General features: G+C 44.8%; 1 protein-coding gene across 1 annotated transcript; it reads right to left on the reverse strand.

Annotated features, from left to right (window-relative positions):
- Positions 1-7,324: 7,324 nt before the first annotated feature.
- LOC146062514 (cystatin-like) lies at positions 7,325-12,190 on the reverse strand. The gene is made up of 3 exons (XM_083174629.1): positions 11,981-12,190; positions 8,687-8,800; positions 7,325-7,461 (listed from the first exon to the last, which is right to left on the reverse strand). The coding sequence occupies exons 1-3, from the start codon at positions 12,185-12,187 to the stop codon at positions 7,378-7,380; spliced, it is 405 nt and encodes a 134-aa protein (XP_083030755.1). The 5' UTR covers positions 12,188-12,190; the 3' UTR covers positions 7,325-7,377.
- Positions 12,191-15,484: the final 3,294 nt, after the last annotated feature.

Raw genomic sequence — 15,484 nt, forward strand, 5'->3', positions numbered from 1 at the left:
TTCCTGTGTGTTCTGGGACTGAATTAGGAGAAAACACTGATGCCTCCGAGTCAGGTGTATGGCGTCTTCAGATGTTCTCTATCCGTATCACCCTCCCAGACGCTTCTCTGCTTGCACCTGCAGTACGGTGGGGATCACGGCCCGAGATGTAATATAGCCGTGATGCTGTGGGGGACTTCAGTGGGGCTTTTAGATTTTGTAAGCCGCCCGGTGCCGCTGGTGTCAAACACTCACGCTCTTCTCCCCTGTGTGTGGTGGCTTCTCCTTACAGGCTCCGGTCTCCAGCTGCTTCACCAACGCGTTTCTACCTAGGATAGGTCTTTCTCAAGGTATTTTTTTTCCAGGAATAGCAAAACAGTGTGAGAAGCTTCTCTCCTCTCGGTATTGTAATTACTTTCACACAGAGCTACTGCTGGCTGTAATCAGGGAGGGGGTGGAGAGGAAGAGACCTGCTTTGAATTCATTGCTAAATCTGTCCATACACTAGAGCGATATTGTCATGATCCATCACATGATTGGATGGCAAAATGATGTCTCCCATTGTGTGTATTAAAAATGTATACCTTATAATCATTGTTTCAGCTTATATGTGACCTACAGTAGGACTAGCACAAAATGGCTGTGCCCTGTGCTTTAGATGGCAAATTCTATCTTTATGATAAGCTGACAGACCAGGGTTGTAAATCTTAGAGGGGCTAACAGGACATCACTTTCAGGAAACACAAAAACAGCTCTGTATAACAGAACCAGTATGTCTGAGATAAACCAGGTTAGAGGTTGAATCGACATTGTTCAGAGAGAGGTCAGTGATGTTTTTTCCCCTCCAAAAGTACAGATCTCTTATCACCACATGGTCCAAAACGCTGATAAACGGCCCAAAATGGTCGTTCCAACTAGCTGGGAAAAATCAAACCTGTTTGATTTTTCCCAGCTAATCGTTCTGATGTATGGGAAGGTTGCCCCAACTGCCCAATAAGTAGGTGGACACTATCCACTACTGTCCACCTACTTTTCCACAGTACTGCTGCAGCCACCTTACTGGTCCAGATGTGCATGCACCGCCACTCACCGTTGCCGCCAATACAGGTGCCGCCGGTCCATCCAGCCACTGAGCCTGCACTGTCTCTGCTGCTGCCTGGTCCATATCAATGGGTTAGTGTCCTCCCCCAGCAGCTTCCGCCAGTCCCCCGACATCCACCGGTCCCCCGGCAGCTTCCCCATCTCCCTGCATCTTCCACCGGTCTCTGACATCCTCCCGTCCCTCGGCAGCTTCCCCCACCCCATCCCCTCCAAGTCCCAGTATGCAGTGCAGGCTTGCTGGCACTCATAGTTCCACAGCAGAACCCAATGGTTTTTCTATCTTTTACAATAAAATCAGCCCAGTACCCACAGCCCAAGGGTACCAGGGACAGCACCAGGCTTCAGCCTGGGCAGGTAAGTTCTGGAGGGGGGGACCCCTTCATTGGGGGTATCCCCACTTCCCCAGGACCTCTGCACATGCTGACTGGTCAGTTGGGATGAATGCTTTGGCCGGTGGGGACTTGTATAAAAAGTCTCCCCCCGGTTGTGGCATTACCCTGCTGGCTTGTTGGGCCTGGTGCTGGCTCTCAAAAAATGGAGGACCCCTATCCATTTGTCTCCCATATTTTGGGAATCAGTACTGGCCCTGGTGCTGGTTTTAAACAATACAGGGAAACCCCTATTTGGCTTGTTCTCTGATTTTTTTAAAACCAGGACTGGCTCTTTGAGCCTGGTGCTGGTTATGCCCATGAGGGGGACGACGACCCCACGCCGTTTTTTAAAATTATTTAATTATTATTATTTTTTTACACTGAAGGCTGCCGATACGAATTTGGATTTAAAATACAAATTCGTACAAAATTAGAAAATGCGAATCATTCAAATACGACTGCTTTGTAAATTCCCCTCCGGAAAACGAATTTGTAAATGACATACGACGGCGATGCCAGTCATGTTCATTCATATTCAGAATACGAATACAAATTTTTGTATTCTTAGTAAATTTTGCCCACAAAAGTCCTTAATTTACAGGCTCTGTATTCTGTAAAATGGAACTGAGCGCAATGGAATATGCTGCGCTATATAAAAAACTGTAAATAATAAATAATAACTACATGCTCCATTATGGAACAGTTCACTGTGGGGTGCTGGATGGCTGCCTGACAGTGGGGATCCTGACTGTCAGATCCTGACAGTTAGTATTCCAACGTCAGGATCCCGACTACCGGTGGCCCGACAGGGGGGATCCCCACACATAGAGGCTATTCTCCCTCCTGGGGGTCCACGACCCCCAAGAGGGAGAATAGAATAGGTGGCGAGGTGGGAGGGATACTGACCGTCGGGATCCCCACTGTCGGCACTGTATACCGCACCCCACTAATGAGAAAAATACAAATAATGTATACAAATAATGAATGGATTTTAGCAACAGTGAGATTACCATTACCTAACATTCACATAATTGCCACAATGTTTTCACAAATGATACATAGTTAAGTGCTGAATTTTCAAAGTATCAATAAACAAATACAATGTTCTCTGGTGTTGAAGGCTGCTGAAAAAAAAGCAATCTGCCCTGATTCAGCATTAAGGCCCATACACACTAAAACATATTGGCATCAATATCATTCTTTGAACGATATTGAGGCCAATGTTTTCTAGTGTGTATGCCTAATCTTGTTAACGATGCACGTGCCCGTGCACCATTAACGATATTGACGTCGGCCGAACCTGCAGCTCAATCAGCCAATATCTTTCATGTCGTTCAGCTTGAGTTGGCAGCAGCAGCAGCACAGCCTCCACATAGTTGTAGTGTGAGCTCCGGCCATTGGCCGCCAAAGATTTAATATGTTTTTTTAAACACACGATTCATTATTTCTGTGAATGTAACCTGTTTTTCTGTGGCAAACTAAAAGTCTCAGCTCAGTTCACTATTCAGAAGTAACTGCAAAGTGTTAACATTTGCCGTATCATAATTGGAAGATTTCCCTGACAATCATGCCACACTAGCAATTGCAATTCTCCAATAAATACAAATAAAACATTACACTGTCATTTACCATGTTAACAATAATTTTAAAAAATAAACAAAAAATCAATACAGGTACCATGTCAAGCTTGTATTTGTGGATCTACAAGAACAAACTTTCCTAGACATTCACAGCTGACAGCGAGCAGGTGGCAGGCTCAGGGATGTTCGGGGTGGCTCGGAAGGACTCTTCATGCACCACTGGTGCACACCTTCATATTGGTGGCATACCACTGAAGTGGTTATATGTGGAAATTTCATGTGTGTGAAGATTTTTATTACATTGTTAGGGGTGTTCTAAAAAATGTGCTTTTGCACATTGAAATATGAAAGCAATAAATTAGTCCAATTAAGGGTCTAATTCAGACTTGATCGCAAAGCTGCTTTTTTCTAAAATGGACAAAACCATGTTGTACTGCAGGTGGGGCAGATGTAACATGTAAAGGGAGATATAGATTTGGGTGGAGTGTGTTGAATCTGAAATCTAAATTGCAGTGTAGCCAGGATTTGCCCTGCACAGAAATAAAACAACTGACCTAACGCTCTCTGCACATGTTATATTTGTGCCACATGCAGTGCAGCATGGTTTTGTCCATTTGAGAAAAAAAGCAGCTTTGAGATCAAGTCTGAATTAGGCCCTAAAGGTGCCCATACACAGGTCCAACTTGTCTGGGACACAAGTAGAACTTTTTTTCCTTAAACTCTCATGGCAACTCATCATTAGGGCTCCATCCAACTTGACACTTGATGTGCCAGTTTTTACAAAAATTTGCTTGTGGTTTATCGCATGTAAAAGGACTCCCGGGAGCTGCTTGAAGAGTTCAAGGGATATCAGATGTGATACATTGTAGATGCTAACAAGCGCCCACAATGTGCCACATATGGTCTGATTACGATTTATCTTATGTGCTGCACATAAGATTTCCAGGATCCAATTTGATGCGCATGGTAATGCGCAGAGGCGTAGCTACGGTGGAGCCGGCGGAGCACAAGCTCCAGGCAACGACATGTCACCTGGCGCCAGAGCACTGCCGCCGGCTCCCCCCCCCCCCTCACAGGAGACACTCACATCTCCTTACTGACAACATACACGGCGTGTCAGCAGCTTCCAGCTATCAGTCCAGAGCCGCGCAGAGAAAGTCCAGTGCCCGGTGACGTCATTACCAGGCACACGCCTCACCACGACCGCTGCCAGAAACAAGCCCGCAGTACAGCACAGCGGCAACAGTCGGGGGGGGGGGGGGGGGCGACGCAACAGCGGGGGACCTCTGCCCCACTCTGCTACTATCGCCAGGACTAATTCAGGTACCTTCAGGGGGCGTGAACTGCAGTGAGTCGGGACGCCAGCTCCCTGCAACATGATCCCCCTGCCCACAGAGACTGCATTCACCTGCATCCACTTGGGGACACATGTCATGCATATTCTGTGTCCCTGCTTATAATACAGTCTGTCATTTCTCTGCCGATCTATCATTGCCAGCCCTGCATCCAGCAAATTCATTTCAATGCAGCTTTTATAGAAACTATAAAGGCCCGTACTCGGCTATTCCATCTGTTATTACTCTGCCTTGGATGTATCTTACTATATAACGTACAAATAATATTTCTTAAGGTGCCCATACACGTTACAATTATTGTATACAATATTGTATACAATATCGTATCTCATCGCATCTCGGTTTTGCGATGAGATCAGATGAGATGAGATCTAGTACAAAAACTATGTGCTGCACATCTCATCACAAAACCGAGATGCGATGAGATACCATATTGTATACAATATTGTAACGTGTATGGGCACCTTGGCCCTTATTCTGATCGGTGCGGTGTTTTCCGCTTGCGGTCGTACCGCCGATGTTTGTCGTCTGCGCATGTGCAGAGGTCACTCTGCGCATGTGCAAGCGGTTTCGCCGTACGTTTTTTTTAGATGCCGCACAGGGGGCGGAGAGGGGCGTGAAGGGCTACTTAGCCTCATTACCCTATGCATACGCCCCGCGTTTCATGGGCGTTCCCATGCAAACGCTGGGCGTATGCATGGTAATGAAGCCGTGACGCATGTGTAGGGGGCGGGCATCTGACATCGCCGGATGTCAGCTGCCCGCCCCCATACATGATTTCATATGGACAAGTGTCAGTGTGGTCTAGGGTGGCGGGAGCTGGTGGAGCGTGCGGCCCTGCATTCGATGGTCGGCGACCATCGAATGCAGGGGCTGCTCCCAAGATGGAGGAGGCGTATCCCCGTCCACTTTCATGCGGACCGCCACATATCCGCGTACAGACGGAGGTGGCGATCCGTATGGAAGGCGGGGATTCGCCTGCACGGTCCTGGCCGCATATTCTGATCTGGCCGCACAGATCAGAATAAGGGCCCTTAAGCTGAGAGTTTCATTATTGATTTTCTTCCATTGGTTATGTAATGTAAACCTGTAGCGATCCATTTGTCGCACCTGTCACCTGTCAGCCGGGATAATGTACTGCAGAGTAATGAATGAAAGGGGAGCCCTGTATCTGGGAAGAGGGGTATTGATCTGGGGCTTTATACACAGGATACAATGTGTCTAATTCTCTTTCAGTCTCGGGTATAGTAATCTACAGATGCTGCAATACATTTCACAGTCTACGTAGTAATACGAGTGTCACCAATCTGGTTCAGACTTGCAAATGCTCGCCACTTTAAAAATACACCCGTTCTCGGCCAAAATCCTGCACCGTCATGCTTCCCACCCATGGTCGTCAGTATCCAACGGTGGGGGTGGTTGGAAATTGGGAGCCCCCCCTGTCAGTACGCACAGCATCTATGTACTATATTTTACTCCAAGGACAGTCCCCCTTGGCAACGAGCATGAAGCCCCTGGCATAGAGCATGAGGTTCCTAGCAATGAGCATGTAGGTAAGTGGCACTTATGTGACAAATGTGCAACGGGCATTACGACGTGTGGTATGTTTTGCCACGCCCCCTTTTTGCAGTGCAAGGGTCCCACCTACTAAAAATCAGGGGGGGGGGGGGTGCGCAAAACATGACCTTGCTCCGGGCACTGTGGAGAACCTAGCTACACCACTGGTAATGCGTATAAGATCCGATCTGATGTCAACTATATGGCCGGTCCTTTAGAATAGGCCAAATTGGACCCGTGTATGAGCAACTTAAGAGTATAGGATGATTCTTTAAAGATATCCATTCCCAGGTCCAATTTGGCCTATTTTCATCCGATTCAAGGGAAAACAGGCTTGACTTGTGCCTCATACAAGTCGGACTTGTGTATAGGCACCTACTCATGCTCTGAATGTGTGCAAAAATCATCCTTTTGTGATATGGAAATTATTGTGTGTCCCTCGGCTCTGCAAGGCAAAACTAACCCTTTATCTCTTTACAGCTGTTATTCTTTGTAAATGAGAATCTCGTTTGGGAATTTCTCTGCAAAATTAGTTGTCCCGGGACTCCAGTACTCCTACTCCAGGGGCTGATTGGGACTTGGGTGTGTAATGGCGGGGGGGGGGGGGGGGGGGGGAGGTGGCGGCGATGTATGTAATGCAGGGGCTCACCTGCTGCTTTCTGCTGGCTCCAGATGTCGACTGGAGGGTGGCGGATCTTCTGAAGCCAGGCGGGGGAGTGGGGAGGGGGAACTGGAGCTGGGAGCCTGCTACCGCCACACTTGAATGCCCATGGGAGGTGCTGTGCGCTGTCCTGTGGCCATTTTGAATTTGGGCAAAGTTCCGCGGCCCAGCCAGCCCAGGGGGGAGCGCGGCCAGCCCATTTTTAAGGAGTTTTGGGCCGGCCCACCAGGAAATGGCCTGGTGATCTGCTTCTGGTGGCAAGTGAAGAACTTTGCTCTTCGGGCATCTTCCACCTCAAACCTCTTTGCTTTGGTGGAAATATCACCAGACAGTGAGACCAATGATGATTTTAGACTGCACACAAACATTTGTTTTTTTCCCGCAAGTTATCTACACCTTATTTCTGGTGATAAATATACAAACATAGATGTACAGTATACTGTATAGGTGTATTTTATTTTTACTTTAATCTACTGTTTATCATGGTATTCAACTCTGCCTGTTTATCAGCCTCACCTTGATTGGCAATTTTTTATGTTTTTAATGTAGTGTGCTATATACTAAACCAATTGTATTTCAGTTAAATTATAATTGTTCAATGTGTATTTTATTTAAATTTTATCTGCTGGAACAAAACAGTACAAGACGAATGATAGTAATTCAAAATGACATATTGTTCCAATTTATTGTATTTTAGAAGTGTACTGTATGTACTGGGAAATGAAATAAACAATTAAAGGGTCCATCTCTTCTACTGTATGGAATTTCTGTCATTACTGTGTCTTGCAGGAAGATGATTCAAGAATTTCTATATTCTCCCATGGAACTTCCAGGACTGAAAAATTGCAGAGTAATGTCTGGAATATTGACAGAAAATATTTAGCCACTTAAACACTTTTACATACTGTACATTGCACATTTTATAGTATTCGCCAGTGGCGTAACTATAGCACCGCAGCCCCCGCGGTCGCGGGGGGGGGGGGGGGGGGCGCTGTGCATGTGGGGGCGCCGGGGGGCTGCGTTGCTATAGTTAGCACCCTCCCGTCCGCCCATCCACCGTTTGCCGCCCGCCCGCCAATCCACCGCCCGCAGCCTTACCTGTCTTCAGTTCTTCTGCTAGTGAGACGGACCACAATAAAATGTCCGCCCCATATAGCAGACAGTTCTCTGAAACTGTCTGCTGTATGGGGGCGGACATTTTGTGTTGGTCCGTCTCCATAGCAGAAGAATGAAGCCAGCAAGGGAGCCGGGACCAGCGGCAGCAAGACAGGTAAGGCTGCGGGTAGGGGATGGGGGGTGCTGCAGAGGGGGGGGGGGGAGGGGGGCGCCCAATTCATAGTTACGCCCCTGCTATTCGCATACAGTATTACTCTTCCCTCACAATATTTGCCCTATCCCTCATATTACTGTAAACCAAGGGGGGAATTCAATTTATCCCAATAATTTTTCAGCACTAAAAACAGTACTACAGCATTTTTTTCCCCTCGCAATCCAATTAGAGCCCATCTTTATCGGGCAAAAAAAAGATTTGTTTTTGTCCAAAAAATATACAGTAGAGGTTTATTTACTAAGATGGAATCTGGACATCTGTTTGCCGACACTTCATGTCACCTGTCTGTCTACCCCTCCTTCTAGATTGTAAGCTCTTTAGAGCAGGGCCCTCCTCCCTCTTGTTCTCACAGTGCCGGCAGCCCCCCTCACACGCAGTGCCCCCCCCCTCCCCGCCTGCCATCCATTCGCAGGCGGGGAGAAATCATTCAATGGTCACCGGCATGTAGGGTGCGTACACCCGGTGAACCGAAGGATTGCCGTGGGTGCGCGCACCCTGTGCATGCACATACACAGACATAAACCATTGGTCCTCCGTGCAAACGCACGGAGGACCGATGCAATCAAAATAAGGTCCAAAGTGTATTCAAAAGAAGGAAGATTTTGTACAAAAATAATGTATTTGCTTTTCTTGAAAGTTGATTAAAATAAAATTTGCAGCCAGTGTGGATAATTGTTGACTCACCCTTGTAATTACTGTTTGTCTAAAAATTTTAATTCAATAGTAACTTTAATTACTGTATGCTGAGTTACCTGTGAAAATTTTGGGTTCTGAACGACATTGCAGGAGTGTGTGTTGCTTTCAGATTTCAAGCATTGTGTCTTCCCAATTTCTACATTCAAAATGTACCGTACACCAGCAACAACCTATAAAGAAAAAAGTCAAGTTTTTTTTTAATATAACTGTTTTAGTTAAAACCCTCACTGTACATCCCAATTTCTTAAAATGACAGAATACAGGTGCTGGAGTAGCAAAATCCAGGAATTTAATACTGTTTGTGTTTATGCGATCGCTACATACAGTACTGTACTTTACTTTTTAAATTGGAAGTTTTGATTTGAACAGCTACAGTATACAAAGAAATCAAGGTACTTTCAAGGTAATTTAACGATAGTCACACTCGGGGGCGCCCCCCTATTCCGGAGCCCCAAAGGCAGCTGCATTAAGCTAAATAGAATAAGTATAATATATACAGTGCTACTTTGAGGAATATTATGGGGGGAAATGTAATAGGATGAGAGAATCTGAAAGTGAGAGATTTGGTAAGAAATATCCATTTTTTTAAAGCGGCAATCATTTACACTTCAAATTCAAACTTGGTTTGCAGTGTAAATGATTGGCGCTTTAAAAGAACTGGAGATTTCTTACCAAATCTCTCACTTTCTGATTCTCTCATCCTATTACATTTCCCCCATGATGTCACCAAACTTTGAAAAACAGGAAAATCACTAATTACATTACAAGGCAATTTAGGACAAGTGCATGGTAAATAAAGACAGTTGCAGCAAAGGACAGGCCACTGACGCAATTATCAGGGTGAGAGCAAATGAGGGGAGAGGGGGCTGCTTGTGAGAGCTTACATTCTAAAGCAGGGGCTGCTTTTGTGCTAAGGGCCGTTTGTATGGGGGAAAAATCCTTTGGGGGCCATATGTAAAAAAAAATTCTTACAAATTGTCCTGCTGCAGCCGTCCCACGCTCCGGCGTCTGCCGCTGAATAGGACTGAAAGTCTCCGGCTGATGTTGATTAAGAGGAATCTCGAAAGAACTACCGACCTCTCGCAATAATTCCCCAGTACTTGACTCCCGGAAAAGCCGCCGGACGGGTGGGCGGGCCACTCAGACCGGCTACGGGGACCGCATACGGCCCCCCGGCCTGAGATCCCCACCCCTGTTCTAAAGGATGTTACCACATCCTTTAGAACAGGGGTGGCTTTCCATAATGTTCTGCTATGGAAAGTCGTCCCCCCACTGGGAAAGTCACTTGAACGGGCAAAAATAGCTTAGTGTGTATGCATTGAGCGATTTTCAGACCAACAATTTTCCCCATCATCGCTGTGCATACACGCTGGGCAAAAAAGCCCAGTGTGCATGCACCTTAAAGCTGCCTACTGGTAGAGCCAGCCCTTCACATAGAATACTCTTCCATGTAGCCTTTCTGACATTATTCATACCATAATGGTCACCACCTTTGCTACTGCACCCATCAACTAAGCTATAATACGGATTAAGCCAGCATTGCTTTTGTGGCTATGATTACTGTATATGTGTAAATGTTAATGAATAGAATAATAAATGTTTGAATGATGCTGTATTTAACTTTGTAATGTAATTTTATTATATCATGTTATGAATGCACTATACCTGCATATGCACAGGATAATACTAAACATTGTAACATTTTAACACCGTCCAACATACAGAGCAAGAGAAGTGGTACTACCACGAGGTACAGGTTGGTGACACAGAATATGAAAGAGGAAAGAATCAGCAAACTGCGGTTTTACGTTCATTTTAATTCATCTTAATTTAGTGTTATCACGTATCAAGGACAGACTATTAACTAGCGCTCAATTTTTTATAATAACTAAGCTTGGGACAGCTACCAGCAGTATATTATGTAATAACTCAAATCAATATAGCAAACATAATGCTAAACTGATGTTTTATTGGGTTAAAAAAATACCCTTAAAACCACAGAAATATCATCTATTTAAATATTCAGAACTGTAAAACTGTACTAAAAAAAACCCCACACTAGCTATTGTCCAATTCCTTATCAATTCAAAGGACCATATTCTATTGTCATATCACATCTGATCTCCTATCACTTTAGATGCCAGGACATTATGCAGTTGATATTTGTTTTCGTGCTGATTGCGATCATTTAGCCAATCCTGACCCTAATCAAATTGGGTGTGGTATAAATCCCCGACAGTCGGGATTCCGACAGTCCTTACTCAGACGTCGGAATCCCGACTGCACAGCGGGGGGAGCGCAATGAAGCTCCTTGCGGGCTCGCTGCACTCGCCACGCTGCGGGCACGGTGGCGAGCTGCGCTCGTCACCTATTTTATTCTCCCTCTATGGCGGTCGTGGACCCCCACGAGGGAGCAGTTGGGATTCCGACGTCGGAGTAATGACTGTCGGAATCCCGACTGTCGGGGAGCCGTCCAGCACCCATTAAATTAATAAGTATGCTGCGAAAATTCCCCTTTAACCACGCAAATAATGACATTGGCACGTGCCCATACAGAGCAACATTTGAATAGCTCCATTGGGTGCCCTCTAATGGCTACCAGCGTAAAAGGTATTGAATACAGCCCTAAGTGTGTTACTGTATTTACAGTATGATTGCATTTTATTATGTGTTGATCGATCTTAATGGGTCTATTTAGTATAAAGGGGGATGAGACTTTTTGATGAAAAAGGGAGTGAACAAAACAAATTAGTGACATAAGGTTCATTAATAATGGAGGGAGGCTGATGTTTGTAAAGGAGTTAATTATATTCCATGGGGTTGCTATGATGATGCTGATGGAGTTAGCCATTTTGAAAGATGGATTAATTAAATTTAATGGAATTAGAATGTGGGGCAATAACAGAACTCTTCTGCTTTAGTGGTCACTGTTGTTTTCTATATTTTTAAGGGTCTTACAATTAAGAGCTATATTAGGGCTTCTCTCGGAAAGGAGCATGTAAAGTAGGTAACTCTGATATAGTCAATTATTGCATTGCAAATCTGTCTGATATCACATCTGTGTCTGAGAATGTGGATGGTGATAAATACCCCTAAAGATAGTAATAGGTAACATGGAAATAAATATTAAATAACATTTGGTAGCAATTAATAAAATAAAACAGGCATGACCAAATTATGGCCCTCCAGCTGTTGTGAAACTACAAGTCCCTTCATACCTTGCCACAGGTTTGCTATTAGGGAATGCTAAAACTATGGCAAGCCATGCTGGGATGTGTAGTTTCACAACAGCTTGTGGGTCACAGTTTGGCCATGCCTGAAATAAAAGGTCCAACACATTTGTGGTTTACCTGAGTTTCAGCAGACACAATCTTCACTAGATTGTATATATATTTCTCACTTGATTGCTGATTGAACCCATTAACAGCAAATGCAGCAGCCATTTTGACATCTGGATCACTGGGGTTATCCATCTCTGGACCTCCAGGTAGTATTTCACCAGAAACTGACAAGACAGACAGAGCCACCACAACACTGAAACACCACCCTGCAGCCATAATGGTTCCTTTGGTTGGGGATGAAGAAAAGAGGAAGAAGACAGAAGGCAGGATTAAGGTAATTTATATAGTCCCAAGCATAATGCTTGGATGTGACATATCTGAAATGTGATCAAAACTAATGTGTTTACAGTTTGTGTATTTAAGACATATTAATTAATTAAACATTACATTTGTTTGTGTAAGTTCCCGTTCTGTACTCTTAGTTGCACATAATGGGAAAATCATAGGTCACAGAACACTCAATCTTGTCACAGGAACAAAGCAATCATCAGCTTATCTAATATAAATACAATTACTCTATCAGATATGGAGAAAGTAAATATACAGTAATATCATTCTAGATCGGTATGCATAAATAAACCAGTAGAAGTTTTGTTGGATAGAATTATTAAATTCTTTAAGGTATTCATTAACTTTGCCTAATGAACAACAATACATGATTCGAAAAGAATGATTATTCTGGTTGACTCGGTCCTGTTGCATGAAGCAAGATTTTTTGCATAGTACGCATGCGTACCGTCCATAATGCACATGTGCAGGTTTGTTCAACCGTACACTTAAGTGATCTTGCGCGTGTTTGTATGGGCGCTGCCACAAAAGTAGTCAAAACTGGTTGGAAACTGTGCCGTATAGATGGGTTGTGACTACAAGCGCTGGGTGGTGGCTTTGCAGCATTGTGGAGCCCTCGGAGTGTTTAAGTTCAAAATCATTTGCACCAAACAAACAAGTCTCACTTCTCGCAGGACAACCGCACAAAATACCCACCCATGCACCATACACGTTTCTCTCATTAACCAATTAACTAACCACATCTATTGAATGCAGGTACACATTCCATTATAAGCAGCAAATTTATTTTAATTTGTGAGTCATGTCATACTATACACATACTTAAGAGTTTGGCACATTAAGATGCACAACCTTTGTGGGAAATATATATTTACATTAACTTGTGCAAGTGAAACTTTCAAAACACATTAATCAGCCAAATAATGCAGCAAGAGCAGCTATACCTGTGCATTGGCGATAGCATTTTCCCCAACCATGGTAGTGGGGTGTCGATGGATGGACTTCCTCATGGCTATGGATGACATTACGGTACTTGTTTCCTAGCACGGCGCCAGCGATGATAATTGTATCCATCCGGTCCAAAAAAATCACATCGATCGCATCGCATGCAACCAAATCGCATGCGATGCGATCAATGTGATTTTTACATTGGAACCAATGTAAAATGGTCCCTGAGACCCGATTTTACATTGGCCCCAATGTTAAATGCCCCCCAGACCCCAATTTTCATTGTATCCCCACCCTGATGGGTCAAATGCCCCCATTGCTACCCCACGATGAACGCTACCCCAAGATGAACGCCAACCCGAAGCGTGGCGAGCGCAGCGAGCTCCGACCTTTTCATACCCCCACTATCAACGTCGGCGTGGAGTTGATCACCGAGCCCGATGCGTGGCGAGCGCAGCGAGCCCCGCGAGGGGACGCGCATTACTTCACAGGTATTACGCGTCCCCTCGCCACGCTTTGCGCTCGCCACACTATATAAGATCGACTCCACGCCAACAAGGATAGTGGAGGTATGAAAAGGTCGGAGGATGCGTACCGCCGCCCCTCGCGGGCTCGCTGCGCTTGCCAGGCTTTGGGTTGGTGTTCATCGTGGGGTGGCGTTAACAATGGGGGGCATTTGACATACAAATTACCCATCAGGGTGGGTATACAATCAAAAATCGGGTCCATTGGGCCATTTAACATTGTTCCCTATGTAAAATCGGGTCCATCGCATCAGTCGCATTGTATGCCATTATAATGGCATACAATGGACCCGATTTTACATAGGTATATAACATTGAATACAATGCATTCAATGTTAAATCGCGTCGGTTGCGTCGGTCGCATCGGGACCTTAACTTAAGGCATGCGATGGACGCGATTTTTTATTTGTCGGGAAAAAGGCTAAAAATAGCCAAAAAATCGTGTCGGTCGCGTCCATTGCATACCTTAAGTTAATGTATGCGATGACCCACAACGGGCGCCGAGCTAGGAAACAAGTACCGACATTACTTTTACCACAGTATATCAGCATGCAATATTCATAAGAGGTGATCTCAATGGCTCGAATTTAAAACGTCACAAAATATGTTTCATTTTGCTCAGCCTGAAATCATAGATTGACTTATCTAAACTTCATATATGGATTTCTAACACCTTATTTTCTTTTGGGAAAAAATAAAAATAAAGAATTTATTAAAAAAAAGTGCAATTTTTTTCATTTCAAACTGGCCGCTGTTTGACTGACTGGAGGCTGGCGATTGGGGGTGGTAACCGCCCATTATCTGGGAGTGTCAGAATACAAAGATGTGCCCAAGCATTGTCAGGGAGCTCCAGCCTTGATCAGTCTGTTTTGATAAAAAGAGGTAGTGTAGGGTCTGGTTACGTACAGACTGCACAGACTGGCGAAATTATTTGATTGCGAGTGAGTTGCATATGGATTTACAGCTAATTGCCGATCTGCTTGATTTTAGCAAGAAATTAGCAGCCATTAGCAGCCTTCCACAGGGCGGGTTTTTCTTCTGGTGATGCGGCTATCTGATCGTAGTGCTCGGCAATTTCGCAGAGCAGCGATCATGTCTGAATCAGGCCCGTAATCTGCACCACAGTTCAGTAAACACAATCAGTTTCTCAGAGACTAAGTACATAACTACAGTACTTTCTTTTTTTGTCCCACGATTTGCCAGGGAGCTACAGTAGTAAACGCACTTGTTGTCCTTCCAGCCCCATCCCTCAGTGTGCCATAAATCCCCCTTTGATCCAGCCCAATATCTCCTACAACTACCCAGTCTCATGCACCCCCCCCCCCCTGTCTCTCCTGCCTCATGTTCCCCTGTGTCTCTATCCTCTTGTCCATTCTATGTCACTCCTGCTGAATGCCCCCTGAACCTCCCGAGGCTCAATCCCCCTGTGTCACTCCAGCCTCATGCCTACCCCATGTCTCCTGAGCTTTATACCCCTGTGTGTTTCCTGTCTCATTCTCCCTGTGGCTATCCAGCCTCATTCCTACCTTTGTATCTTCAGATTTTTTGAGTTTAATGTGTTTTGCTTTATCAAATTATGACTCACAATCATTCATTTAACTTGTCACCCAATACATTTAATTTTTAATGTCTTTATTTAATTAAAGTCACTTAAATACTATATACAGTGTTAGAGATCATGGGCACACAAAAGTGAATGCGGTAGTTTCTGTTGGCGATCACCGTCTGCAAGATTATTCAATTAGTTTATGAA

This window comes from Crinia signifera, chromosome 3 (genome assembly GCF_055691185.1).
Source record: "Crinia signifera chromosome 3, ASM5569118v1, whole genome shotgun sequence".
Taxonomy (NCBI): Eukaryota; Metazoa; Chordata; class Amphibia; order Anura; family Myobatrachidae; genus Crinia; species Crinia signifera.

Excerpts from the sequence above, each read along its gene's own strand:
- LOC146062514 (XM_083174629.1), bottom strand. The coding sequence starts at position 12,187 with ATGGCTGCAGGGTGGTGTTTCAGTGTTGTGGTGGCTCTGTCTGTCTTG. Across the intron at positions 8,801-11,980 it reads TTGTGTCTGCTGAAACTCAG|GTTGTTGCTGGTGTACGGTA; the intron begins GTAAACCACAAA and ends TTTTCTTTATAG. Across the intron at positions 7,462-8,686 it reads AGAACCCAAAATTTTCACAG|ACATTACTCTGCAATTTTTC; the intron begins GTAACTCAGCAT and ends TCAATATTCCAG.